Genomic DNA, 13,275 nt, shown 5'->3' with positions numbered 1-13,275 from the left:
GCGGGTAGCCCCAATCTGCATAGGCTCCTCGGAAAATTCCTCAGAGTCTGAGGTTCCCTTGGGAAAGAAGGAAACCTCGGTCTCCCTTTCAAGCCTGCGCTCTCTCAGCCGTCTATCCACCCGAATGGATAACTGCATGAGCTGATCCAAGCTATCAGGCAAGGGATATTGTACCAGTTGGTCTTTTAACTGGTTAGAAAGACCTCTTCGGTACTGGTGTCTCAGGGCTGGGTCATTCCACTGAGTATCATGGGCCAACCTCCGAAACTCCGTACAATAAACCTCAACTGGCCTTCGCCCTTGCTTAAGGATCGAAATCTAAGCCTCGGCTGAGGCCGTCTTGTCAGGGTCATCATACAACATGCCCAGTGCCGTAAAAAAAGCATCAACACTTTTAAGCGACGGACAGTCAGGCTGCAACCCATATGCCCAGACCTGTGGGTCTCCTTGTAGCAAGGAAATCACTATGCCCACCCGCTGAATCTCCGACCCAGAAGACTGAGGCCTAAGCTGGAAATATAGCTTGCAGCTCTCCTTGAAACAAAAGAACTGCGAGCGATCTCCAGAAAAACGATCCGGGAGATTTACTTTCGGCTCCTTAACCCCTGAAGGTACTGCTGCTGCGGGAGCTCCGCCAGCGGCCTGCGAGGTGTGCATTTTAATGGACAAATCATTAAATTGTCGAGTCAGGACCTGCACCTGATCGACCACCTGTTGCAAAGTATTTTGAGGGGTATGCTCCATATTCCCACAAAATTTCAACAGGAGTATTAGGCTGCTGAATATGTTATGCACACCAGTGCCAGCAGGAATGTACTGGTGTCTGAACGGTGAGGGATGCAAAACAAATGAACTCACAGACAGACTGGGGAATATGACATTACATACACAGAAGGTGATAGGGTAACAAAATAAACACAAAGTGAACAGAGAAGCCCAAAGGCTAAGAAACTGAGTGTCTCCCTAGTATTAGGAATGCTCAGATGGAAAGAAGCGAGATGTAGTGATTTAATACGTAGAGAACCCGAAATGCTGTTGCTAAGGGCAACAGCAAAACCCTAAAGGGTTACCAACCGGTGTGGCAGTAAACTCCTTGGTCAGAGATGGAATAATAGACACAAGGAGAGTCTCCACAATCCTAGTCCTCACTTGCAGTGCACTGGTTCAGCTTACTGCCACTAAACTGACACCTGAACACCTTGCACAGTGAGAAAGGATTTTGGCAGGCAAGTCTGAGAATACAGCCGCAAACTTGCTAGGTTCTCAGAGTAGCAAAAGAACCCCAGCAGGTTAAACGACTGACTCCAGTCTTACTGCTAGGTCTGGATTGGCAAAGTGTAATACCAAATCCCAAGGCCTATTTGCAGTAAGCAACAAACAAATACAAAGTTTACACAGTACTAGCTAGCTTTCAGGAACTGACGAACCAACAAAGATTCAGCAGCATCTGACTAACCTGAGAAGAGGGTTTATATAGCAGGTGCTGTCCACGCCCCACTCAGACCTCACAGACTGTGAGCACAAAAACCAGCACCAGATCCCCTGCCGTGCACAGAGCCTGTAACCACTGCACAGCAAAAGACCCGAACCGGAGTATCAGCTACGCTCAGGTTACTCCGCTAGCACTTGTCTCCCGGTTGCCATGACGACGTGGCAGCACAGAGCAGGAGACCCTAACAAATTCTTGCCAAGTGGGACGGCCTGCCTCATCGGATCAGATCCCAAATGATCTTGCTGACTCCAGAGGTTTGTTTGTCACTGACCTGGTGGCTCCAGGACCAGCAATGGAGTGGGGACTGTCGCTTCCGGATCCTCAACTGGGTCCTCCTGATGATGGATGTCAGTCTGAGGGGATGGGGAGCAGTGTTGGAGCAAGACTCTTTTCAGGGTCGGTGGACCAAGGAAGAATCACTCCTTCCAATAAACAACCTAGAGCTGAGGGAGGTGTTCAATGCATTATCACTTGCCCTGCATCTGGTACCGAACAGACCAGTTCAAGTACGGTCAGGCAATGCCACGACAGTGGCATACATAAACCATCAAGGTAGCACTCAAAGCCGCATGGCTATGAAGGAAGTGTCAAAAACCCTTTGTTGGGCAGAACGCCATCTGCCAAGTTTATATCGGCAGTGTTCATTCCGGGTGTCCTCAACTGGGAAGCGGACTACCTCAGTCGTCAGGACGTACACGCCGGAGAGTGGAGTCTTCATACGGAAATCTTTCAACTCCTAGTGGACAGGTGGGATCTACCGGACGTAGACCTCATGGCATCTCGACACAATCACAAGGTTCCAGTCTTCGGATCAAGGACAAGGGATCCTCAAGAAGCGGACGCACTAGCAATTCCATGAAACTTTTGGCTGCCTTACATGTCACTCCTACCCAGGTTTCTACGGAAGTTCAAACAGGAAGGAGGAATGCCGCTTGTAGTCGCTCCGGCATGGCCTAGAAGGCATTGGTTCTCAGACCTGCAGGGTCTATCGACAGGGCATCCCCTTCTACTTCCTCCATGACCAGACCTCCTCGTACAGGGCCGTTGTCTCTACCCAGACCTGGCCAGACTGGCTTTGACGGCATGGCTTTTGAAGCATCACACCTGAGAGCCAAAGGATTTTCAGTGGCGGTTATGCAGACGATGCTGAAAGCCCGCAAACCGGCCTCTGCCCGGATCTATTACAGGGTTTGGGTAATTCTTACTTCACCTGGTGTGCAGAGAAGAATTACGATGTCCATATATTCAGAACTTCCAGAATACTGTTTTTTTCTGCAAAAAGGCCTGGACTTAGGTCTTCGTCTGGCCTCCCTCAAGGTTCATATATCTGCCTTGTCGGTTTGGTTTCAGAGAAAAATTGCCTCTATACGTGATGTTCAGATGTTCATACAGGGCGTTATTCGGATTCAGCCTCCCTATGTCCCTCCTGTGGCTCCATGGGATTTGTCTGTTGTGCAAGAGTCTCCATTTGAACCTCTTGAATCGGTGGACCTTAAATATCTCACAGCCAAGGTCCTGTTATTGCGGGTGTTGGACTTAGGCGCTTTATCCTGTCGTCCACCCTTTCTCATATTCCACCGGACCAGGCGGTTCTACGAACTTGCCTAAGGTGGTGTCATCTTTTCACCTTAGCCATTGGACCTCATTCCGAGTTGATCGCTCGCTAGCTACTTTTAGCAACCGTGCAAATGCATAGTCGCCGCCCACGGGGGAGTGTATTTTCGCTTTGCAAGTGTGCGAACGCGTGTGCAGCCATGCGGGATGAAAAAGTTTTTTGCAGTTTCTGAGTAGCTCTGGACTTACTCAGCGATCACTTCAGTCTTTTTGGTCCCGGAATTGACGTCAGACAACCGCCCTGCAAACGCCTGGACACGCCTGCGTTTTTCCAAGCACACCCAGAAAACGGTCAGTTGCCACCCACAAACACCTTCTTCCAGTCAATCTCCTTGCGATCGGCTGTGCGAATGGATTCTTCATTAAATGCATCGCCCAGCTATGATCCGCTTTGTACCCGTACGACGCGCGTGCGCATTGCGGTGCATGCGCAGTAGTAACCTGATCGCTGCGTTGCGAAGAATGGCAGCGAGCGATCAACTCGGAATGACCCCCTTTGTCTCTTTAGATTTGTCCCCAAATAACGTTCTTTGGATGTGGTTAGGGCTCTCCGTGTCTATGTGGAGAGGACTGCCTCCATCAGGAGGTCAGATTCGCTTTTTGTACTGTTTGGCTTTCACAAACGTGGCTGGCCTGCGAATAAGCAAACCTTGGCCAGATGGATTAGAATGGTGATTGCACAAGCCTATGCGCAGGCTGGACTCGAAGCTCCTGCTGCAGTTAAAGCCCATTCTACTCGGTCTGTTGGACCTTTTTGGGTGGCCCGCCAAGGCGCGACCCCAGAACAATTGTACAAGGCAGCTACGTGGTCCTCAGTGAAGACGTTCATTAGGTTCTATGCCTTTGATACTTTCGCCTCCCAGGATGCTGCCTTTGGACGCCGGGTTCTCTTACCCACTAGGGCGCGTCCCCTCCCTTGAGGAACTGCTTTAGGACATCCCCTATGTTTTCCCTGTGGAACACAGTGTACCCTGCTGCAGAAAAGGAGAGTTATGGTAGACTTACCATGGTTAACTCTCTTTCTGCGAGGTGCACTGGGTTCCACAGGGTGCCCACCCTGACGCACCTAGCTTCTTTGGGTTGTATGGCATTAGCCGCTGGTACCCTCACCTGTCGTGAGATTGTTGTTCTATGTGACTAACATCTGCCTTCTCTTTTACCTGCTCCTGCATTGGACTGGTTAACGAAACTGAGCTCTCAGTGCCTGGAGGCGGGGTTATAGAGGAGGCCCCAATGGATCCTGGGACAGTCAAACCTTTGCCCGATGGTGCCTCTGGATCAAGAACCCACTCTTACACCCCAATGTTTTCCCTGTGGAACCCAGTATACCTCGCAGAAAGAGAGTTAACCATGGTAAGTCTACCATAACTCTCCTTTTTCCTCTAATGGGCAAAACCATGTGCACTGCAGGTGGGGCAGATATAACATGGGCAGAGAGAGTTAGATTTGGGTGGGGTGTGTTCAAGCTGAAATCTTAAATTGCAGTGTAAAGTAGAGTAGCCAGTATTTACCCTGCACAGAAACAATATAACCCAACCAAGTTTAACTCTCTCTGCACATGTTATATCTGCCCCACCTGCAGTGCACATGGTTTTGTCCATTAGAGGAAAATTTTATTTTGCAATCAACCTTGAATTAGGCCCTGTATGGCAGAGCTGAAGAGCAGCCTGTCAGCAAATGATCAGGGTAGCACCTAGTCATTCTGCACCCCTAAGAGATAGCTAACATCCCTTCTCTTGCCTTATACATTCCCCTAAACCATGCCCAGATCCAATCATCCACATCCTCAAAAAGGACATGCTCCTTTCTATGTCTTACAGTTAGTACAGTCTAGAGAAAATATGGACTGTTGGGATATAATCATAAACATTTGTATATAAGTTGAGTGCACTTTAAAATACAAGTATTGTAAGTAATTAGCAAATACAGTACAATTAATTTTAATGTAATTTTTTTTCATCTAGAAATGTTATTATTACTGTATCAGTACTTTGCTAACTTTCTCAGACCCATGCCCTCCATGAAACAGCTGCCTCAGATTATTACAGGCACATCTGCAGATTTTAATGGATCTATTCCCTCCACTCATTTTAGCATCCAGACTCTGCGGAGTTACCAGCTATCTTTTACCTACTTTAGATAACTTCATTATGTCAGATCTTATACGCATCCATTCCCCTATGTATATTAAAAAAGAATGGGCCCAAGACAGATCAAGGATGGCGCCACCTACTGTTAGAAATGCAGAAAACAGATACTGAATAAAACCCAGAAAACATTAAAAGAAAAACATGAGAAAAGTTGTATCCTGCATTTGTTAATTATTTTAATAAGAGAAAAAATACAGGGCTAATCTTTAAAACCAGTGACTGTATGTGCCAATGAAGACAGTACACTGTAGTGTTTCTGTTTGCTTGGGATTATTAGTCTACTCTACACCACCTAACATGTGGACATTCAGAAATGGGCAAAACTACACTTTGTGCCGATCCACCAAAGCCATGTCCTGATCCCGCAAAACCCCTCCCCCATCAACCAAAGAAACACCCATTTTTGGTCAAAACACCACCCCGATCAAGGACCTGTTCCTCCAAAACCCTTCCCCTATCAATCAAAGAAACACACACTTTTGGTCAAAACTCCACACCAGATAAAGGACCAAATCCAGGAGGCATGTACCCCAAACAGGTCTCCCCCTTGGACATTTATGGCTAGAAGAGCACAACCTGAACACATTCTAGTTTACATTTTTCACCATCAAAACAAAATTGTTGACCTCATTGGAAATGAAATAAAATAATACCAAAGGCCCCTATCATAAAAGCTATATAGAAATAATGTATAGGGTGGCTCATGTTATATAGCCTCAAAATAATTGCGTATTTTCAAATTGTTAATCCTATTATTTTGTTGATTGTATGTTTATATAAATGGTGAAGTAAGTGTGCTGGCCTACGGTACTGTATTCATTTATAGCATGTCTAACAGGCTGCGACAAATAACTCAATAGATTGCTTGTGGTCCTAGTGCTTCCATTAATAATGCTTAATATAATGTTTACTGCTGGCTGTTCTTTGTCCTGTACCTTTCTTCTGAAAGGAGTTACATTAGTACATACTGAAAATGGTAAAAAAGAGAAAACACTTGAACTGCATTTGTGCCCCATAGACTGTTTTGTATTAAATAATGGCCCTTACCACATATAATGGTCTTTGTGAATGCTGTATTCCCAGAAGCCATTAAAGCTGTCACATTCTCATGGCCAACTGTGTCCTAATATTGTACAATTACAGGACTGACTTAAAGGGGTTGCACCTAAACTCACTGCTAGAAGTTGTGGTATGGAAAATGTATCATTCTGAATGACTGGGGGCCATCTAACTCCCCAAGTGTTAAGGCATTTGATAGGTTTACATTATTATTTGTTCTACATTTAGATGCCTTTTAACACTGTTTAATCAAATACCAATACAGAGTGTTTTAATGTGTCTTTGCATTTTACTAAATAGTACAATACTGTATAGTGTAAAATATACTATTATACAGATGGCTGACTTTACTACAACCCAGAGAGCAATATCCAGCATAGACATGCTCATTATAAGTCGTGTACTGTGATTATCACAGGACATGACCAATTATCAAACGCACTGGAGGTATAATCACCTCAGACTAAACTAACATAAGTAAAACAACTCTTTTCACAGTTCCAATTGAAAGGGAAATCTATCAATTGAACACCTTTTTAGATGTACAGTGCATGTACTAAGTGCATTAAAACACTGTTCTCCATATCGCTATCACAGCATGAGTTCAGAACTGTCACATCATCACGGCATCACGTTAATTGGTTAATTCATGCTTTATATGTGGCTTATATGGAGTTCAGCGCAACTCAGCTGCAGATGCACCCGCTTTGTGTGTATGGAATAAAGGCCCTCATTCCGAGTTGTTCGCTCGCTACTAATTCTAGCAGAATTGCTAATAGGCTAAAATCCGGCAGTTCTGTGCATGCGTATGCACAGCAGGGCACACGCGCTAAGTAAATTTACACAAAACTATGCTATTTTACTCACAGGCGAACAAAGCTTTTCAATCGCTCTGCTGATTGACAGGAAGTGGGTGTTTCTGGGCGGAAACCGTCCGTTTTCAGGGAGTGTGCTAAAAAACGCAGGCGTGCCAGGTAAAAAGGAGTGGCTGGAGAAACGGAGGAGTGGCTGGTCGGACGCTGGGCGTGTTTGTGATGTCAAACCAGGAACTAAACGGACTGAGGTGATCGCAATCTAGAAGTAGGACTGGAGCTACTCAGAAACTGCAAGGAAATTGCTTTCGTTAGCAATTCTGCTAATATTAGCCGAATTGCTAATCTTTCGTTAGCAATTCTGCTATGCTAAGATACACACCCAGAGGGCGGCGGCTTTGTGTTTGCATTTCTGCTAAAAGTAGCTAGCGAGCGAACAACTCGGAATGAGGGCCAAAATCTGCTTATCCTTCCGTATGTGGCGCGGGACTGTACACATCTTTGCAAGCTGGCCTCCCTATCTGTATGCTGGCTTTATAAATGTCATCATCAGTGCATGCTTGCACCTGCCTGCTCTATGCTTGATACAAAAGCTACGTCAGAAAACATGCGTATTTATGCTTCATGCAAACTGCGCAGACTGAGCCCGCAATTCCATTGTCACGCCTTCTCTAAACACCCGGTTACAGCGGAGCTATGATTCTTCAGTTGCAAGTGAGTAGTTACTTGCAGTTCTGGGGCAAGTGCAATGCAAACAACACACAAGATATGCCATCAAGCAAGCGTATATACTACGTCAGCCCTTATCTCTCTATCACTGTTTTAGATCCATGTGGGAGCTCTCATTGGTTGAACTGAGGGTGAGGTCTTTTGGTCATCACTATGGGGCTGATTCTGCATTGTACACTTTTCCCCTGTGGCTGCGGCATTGCAGTTACTTTCATATGCTAATGCAACAATCTGCCAAAGTGAGTCACACATCTGTGCATCTGAAAGTTCAAGCCTATCCCGGAAGCAAGCATCATTATTAGTATTGGCTAATGCACCAGCTATACTATGTACAAGAGTTCCTACAAAAACAGGCATCCCTTCCCCATATACATGGCTCAAAATCGCCCAGTCATGGATGCACGCTCATGACCCTCCCATCAGAAACAGCCGCTCTGTGCATCTCACCACCCAGCCACCTCGCAGAACTGTTAAGGGGGGTACTCACGGAGCAATATTCTAAGCAATCTGACTAGATTGCTTAGAATTTGAGCATTATCGTTCCGTGTGTACCCCCTACAGCGATAGCGATGCGCAGCCCCGCGCATCGCTATCGCTGCTGCTAGATTGGCCTGCAGTGCAGGCCAATCTAGCGGGTCGCTCATTTCACCCGCTGGGTGAAATGGTCGGCCCCCCCGTCTCCCCCCCGCACACTCAGCACAGATCGCGCTGTGCTGAGCGGTGGGAGAGATGTGTGCTGAGCGGTTCGCTCAGCACACATCTCTCCCGCATCGGCCCGTCTAGATGGGCCTTTAGGGTTATATTTACTAAAGTGTGTGTTCCTAGAAGTAGAAATGTTGCCCATAGCAACCAATCATATTCTACTTATCATTTTTCTTGTATCTTCTAGAAAATCACACATACTTACCTACTCTCCCAGAACAGCCAGGAGGCTCCCAAAAATTGAGTGGCACTTCCGGCCACCCGGAAAATTGGGCAGATCTCCTGAGCCAGCTGCTATCCCCCCACAGCCGCCCACTAACAGTGCAAAAGTGGGTGGTCCGGTCGGCAGATGATGCAATTTGCGTTGAATCATGTCATTATGGCCCTGCCCCTCGCTTCAGTGCCATTATTACCGGCATTTTGTAGGGGGAGCAGTACCATGACGACACAATTGTGCCATGACTCCTGAGGGAGTAGGCGAGGAAGTCAGTAAGTATGAGATAATAGCTAGAATCCGATCGGCTGCTATGGGCAACATCACCGCTTCCATAAACACGCAGTTTAGTAAATACACCCTCTGGTGTCTGTTCACACAAGATGTGACATGCATTCATCTACTCGCAACTTCGGTCATATTGTGCGGCGTATTTTCACTTACCATGTTTTGCAATACAGGCGCACGAGCAGTCGGTTCAAAATCTGGAGATGGGTCCACTTTCAAAGATGCGACTCAGAGTCACCCCATATGTCTGCTAGGGCTTGCCCTTGTGTGGTCATTCTTCAACTGCACTAATAGGCTTCAGTGACCCCAGCACTTATCTGGACACCCTGCCACAAAGTCATTTGGGGCCCAATTGTCTGTTGTGATATTGCTGTTAGGGTTCATAAAGGTAGCTCTCTTTCTCCACTCAACCCCCCCTCTCTCACCCCACTCTTTCTCTCGCTTCCCTCTCTCCTCTCTCTTTTGCTCCCCCTCTTTCTCTCTCACATCCCTATCTCTCCCCTCCTCTCACTCTCTCTCAACTCTGTGTTTCTCCCTCTCTCTCTCTCCCCCGCCACCCCTTTCTTGCTCCCCCTCTCTTTTTCTCCCTCTCTTTCTCTCTATGTCTCATTCCTCTCTCTCTCTAGCTCCCTCTCACTCTCTTGTTCCCCTCTCACTCTCTTGCTCCCCCGCTCTCTTTCTCTCCCCTCTCTCTTACTCCCCTTCCCTCTCATTTCTCCCTCTCTCTTGCTCCCCCTCTCTCCCCCACCTCTCTATTTCTCCCTCTCTCTCTCTCTCTTGTTCCCCTCACACTCTCTTTCTCTCCCCTCTCTCTCTTACTACCCTTCCCTCTCACTTCTCCCTCTCTCTCTCTCTTGCTCCTCCTCTCTCGCCCACCTCTCTATTTCGCTCTCTCTCTCTCTCTCTTTCTCTCACCCTCGCTTTCCCCTCTCTCTCATCCCCCACCTCTATTTCTCCTTCTCGTTCACACACCCACTCCCCTTTTTAGAGAGAGGGCAACCATAGCTATGATGCTGCCAGCCAGTGGGGGGTCCTTAAGCAAGGTAAGGGAAATAGTAGCGGCAGCGGGGGAAGGGGGTTGGGTGTCAGTTTTAATGGTGGGGGCCTCCACAACTTAGTTGCCCCAGGGCTCCCACTAGACTTAATCCATTTCTGATTAACATTTATCACGTTTATTCTGTAAAATGATAGGTAGGAGCTGATTGGTTGCTATGGGAACTTCTCCCCTCTTTTGTGACAGTTTGTGCAGTTTACACACTGTGCTACGGAGCTTGCAGTATTGGGCCTGAATGGCTACAGTTAAAGCATACGGTACATCTGTGTCAGTGCATACATTACATGAATATGGCTTACAGGTTAGTTCCTGCACTGCAGGTGGATCTATGGCAGCCCAGCAGCATTAGCAACATCTGGGGAAACACAGTAACCGATGTGCACACGTCAAACATCAGCACCGAGGCCCTGCTCTCTTACCTGCGACACGCCAACATTCAGCACAAGTAAGAAACACCTTCTGTATTATGACATATGCTTGTTTTTTATACTCCCGGATTTATTGATATGATACACACATGCATGGATTAATGACAAGTTCATCATTAACAGCCTCCAAAAATGAATGACGGCTCTGGTGATTTTTGGTGCACAAAATGTACAAAGCATTCCCACTACAATCTCTAGCCCAACATCTATCCTACATAGTATAGCTGAGGGTCCTACCATTGCCGTGTGATGCCATATTCCAAAGTCTGCAGCAGTAAACTACGGGGTTTATTGTACTGTTTGGAGTCTTGACGAAAAGGTCTTGCGACCTTGCAACGTTGACGACCACTATTATGAAGTGTATTTGATTAATACACATCTATCGTCACAAGAAGCAAGGAGTGCCACCTATTCTTTCTTAGAGGGCTTGTACAGCTCAATTAGTAAATAGTGAAATATACCCTGCTCAAAAAAATAAAGGGAACACTAAAATAACACATCCTAGATCTGAATGAATGAAATATTCTTATTAAATACTTTGTTCTTTACATAGTTGAATGTGCTGACAACAAAATCACACAAAAATCATCAATGGAAATCAAAGTTATTAACCCATGGAGGTCTGGATTTGGAGTCACCCTCAAAATTAAAGTGGAAAAACACGCTACAGGCTGATCCAACTTTGATGTAATGTCCTTAAAACAAGTCAAAATGAGGCTCAGTAGTGTGTGTGGCCTACACGTGCCTGAATGACCTCCCTACAATGCCTGGGCATGCTCCTGATGAGGTGGTGGATGGTCTCCTGAGGGATCTCCTCTCAGACCTGGACTAAAGCATCCGACAACTCCTGGACAGTCTGTGGTGCACGTAGCGTTGGTGGATGGAGCGAGACATGATGTCCAAGATGTGCTCAATTGGATTCAGGTCTGGGGAATGGGCGGGCCAGTCCATAGCATCAATGCCTTCGTCTTGCAGGAACTGTTGACACACTCCAGCCACATGAGGTCTAGCATTGTCTTGCATTAGGAGGAACCCAGGGCCAACCGCACCACGGAGACGGAGATTTCCTTGCTCTGCGACAGGCGGCTTGCATGGCGCCATGGGGACCGCAAACCACCCAATGGTGGCTGAGTGATCCGATGTTGCTTCCTAAGATGCAGTTCGGATCACTACTGCAGCAGAAGGGGGTCTGCTTGTAATAGATGCCTCCTACTGCATTAACATACAGCGCTATCACTGCTGCTTCCAAGGAAGCAGCAGTGATAGCACCTCCAACCACATTTGCTCAGAATTCCATCTGTTGTCTTTGTTTCACCTGGAATTTCCCACACGTACAGTACAACACAAAGGCAGAACTTCACCACTGGTGCCTGGAGTTGAAATATATTCTGGATGTGTCCTCCTAACTCTCGGAAACCCCTGCGGCACCAACATCCCCCAACCCACACTGTCACTGTGACAAACTTTTGTTTGTTTCAGGAGTTACTGTGTGCTACTGTAGGAACGAATTGCCACCATTGTCATCTCAGATGTATGCATTCTGTGAAATGCAAATTTTGCAAATATAGGGCCTGATTCAGGTTGGATCGCAATACAACCACAAAAACTGCTAAGAGAGGATGCGGGCGCATGCATAAGGTCTGTCCAGCGCATGCACCCGTCCTGCACATGTGCCTGCATTTTCTGCGGAGCTCTGCAGAAAATGCGATCGCATCTGCCTATCAATCAGGCAGAGGCGTTCGTGGGACGGGGAGGGTGGGAGATGGAGCGTTGTGGGGGCATGGCATCAAGACGGGGGCATGGTGGTGCAAACAGTGGGCGTGGATTGTGGCGGCTGCATGACATCACACGCAGCCACTGCGATCACTAAAATGGCCAAGCTGCGCTGGCAGGGTGCTACCTCGTTTTTAGCGATCATGCTGAAATTGCGGTTGTACCGCAATTTCAGCGTGGTCAAGGGCAGGAACGGCTGTTAGCATGCTGGGCGGCCTTGCCCTGCGATGGGTGGACCCCAAGCATGTGATCCCAAGGTTTGCAAATTCTGCTACTTATCAGAATTTGCAATCCTTACTGAATCAGGTCCATAGCACCAAATTTAGCATGGATCGAAATTTTGCTTTTGCTTGAATTGATCAATTATTGAAACTGTGCATGCTCTATGTACGCATTGCACGTGCGTCAATGGCGCATTGCCAACACAGTGTGGTCACAATTTGAAAGCGATGCAATCACAAAGTGATTGACAGGAAGTGAGTGTTTAGGGGTGGTAACATGGCGATTTGTGGGAGCGGTGGCAAAAACGCAGGCATTTCATGGTTGTTTCTCTATCGTCCTAGTGGATGCTGGGGTTCCTGAAAGGACCATGGGGAATAACGGCTCCGCAGGAGACAGGGCACAAAAGTAAAGCTTTCCGATCAGGTGGTGTGCACTGGCTCCTCCCCCTATGACCCTCCTCCAAGCCAGTTAGATTTTTGTGCCCGGCCGAGAAGGGTGCAATCTAGGTGGCTCTCCTAAAGAGCTGCTTAGAAAAGTTTAGCTTAGGTTTTTTACTTTACAGTGAGTCCTGCTGGCAACAGGATCACTGCAACGAGGGACTTAGGGGAGAAGAAGTGAACTCACCTGCGTGCAGGATGGATTGGCTTCTTGGCTACTGGACATCAGCTCCAGAGGGACGATCACAGGTACAGCCTGGATGGTCACCGGAGCCTTGCCGCCGGCCCCCTTGCAGATGCT

The 13,275-nt window shown here is 47.2% G+C and overlaps 1 protein-coding gene across 3 annotated transcripts in view; it reads left to right on the top strand.

The window, feature by feature from the left end:
* CPA6 (carboxypeptidase A6) overlaps positions 1-13,275 on the top strand; it is a 280,392-nt gene that overhangs the window by 184,591 nt on the left and 82,526 nt on the right. For 2 of the 3 annotated variants that reach the window (XM_063923870.1, XM_063923868.1), the window contains exon 3: positions 10,435-10,559. In XM_063923870.1, the coding sequence (XP_063779940.1) occupies positions 10,435-10,559 (125 nt within the window). Of the gene's footprint in view, positions 1-9,494; positions 10,104-10,434; positions 10,560-13,275 lie in introns of those variants that run through there. The other variant, XM_063923871.1, reaches the window with a different exon arrangement.

The sequence above is a fragment of the Pseudophryne corroboree genome, chromosome 5, assembly GCF_028390025.1.
Source record: "Pseudophryne corroboree isolate aPseCor3 chromosome 5, aPseCor3.hap2, whole genome shotgun sequence".
Classification (NCBI taxonomy): Eukaryota; Metazoa; Chordata; class Amphibia; order Anura; family Myobatrachidae; genus Pseudophryne; species Pseudophryne corroboree.
This window is presented reverse-complemented; position numbering and strand designations above follow the sequence as displayed.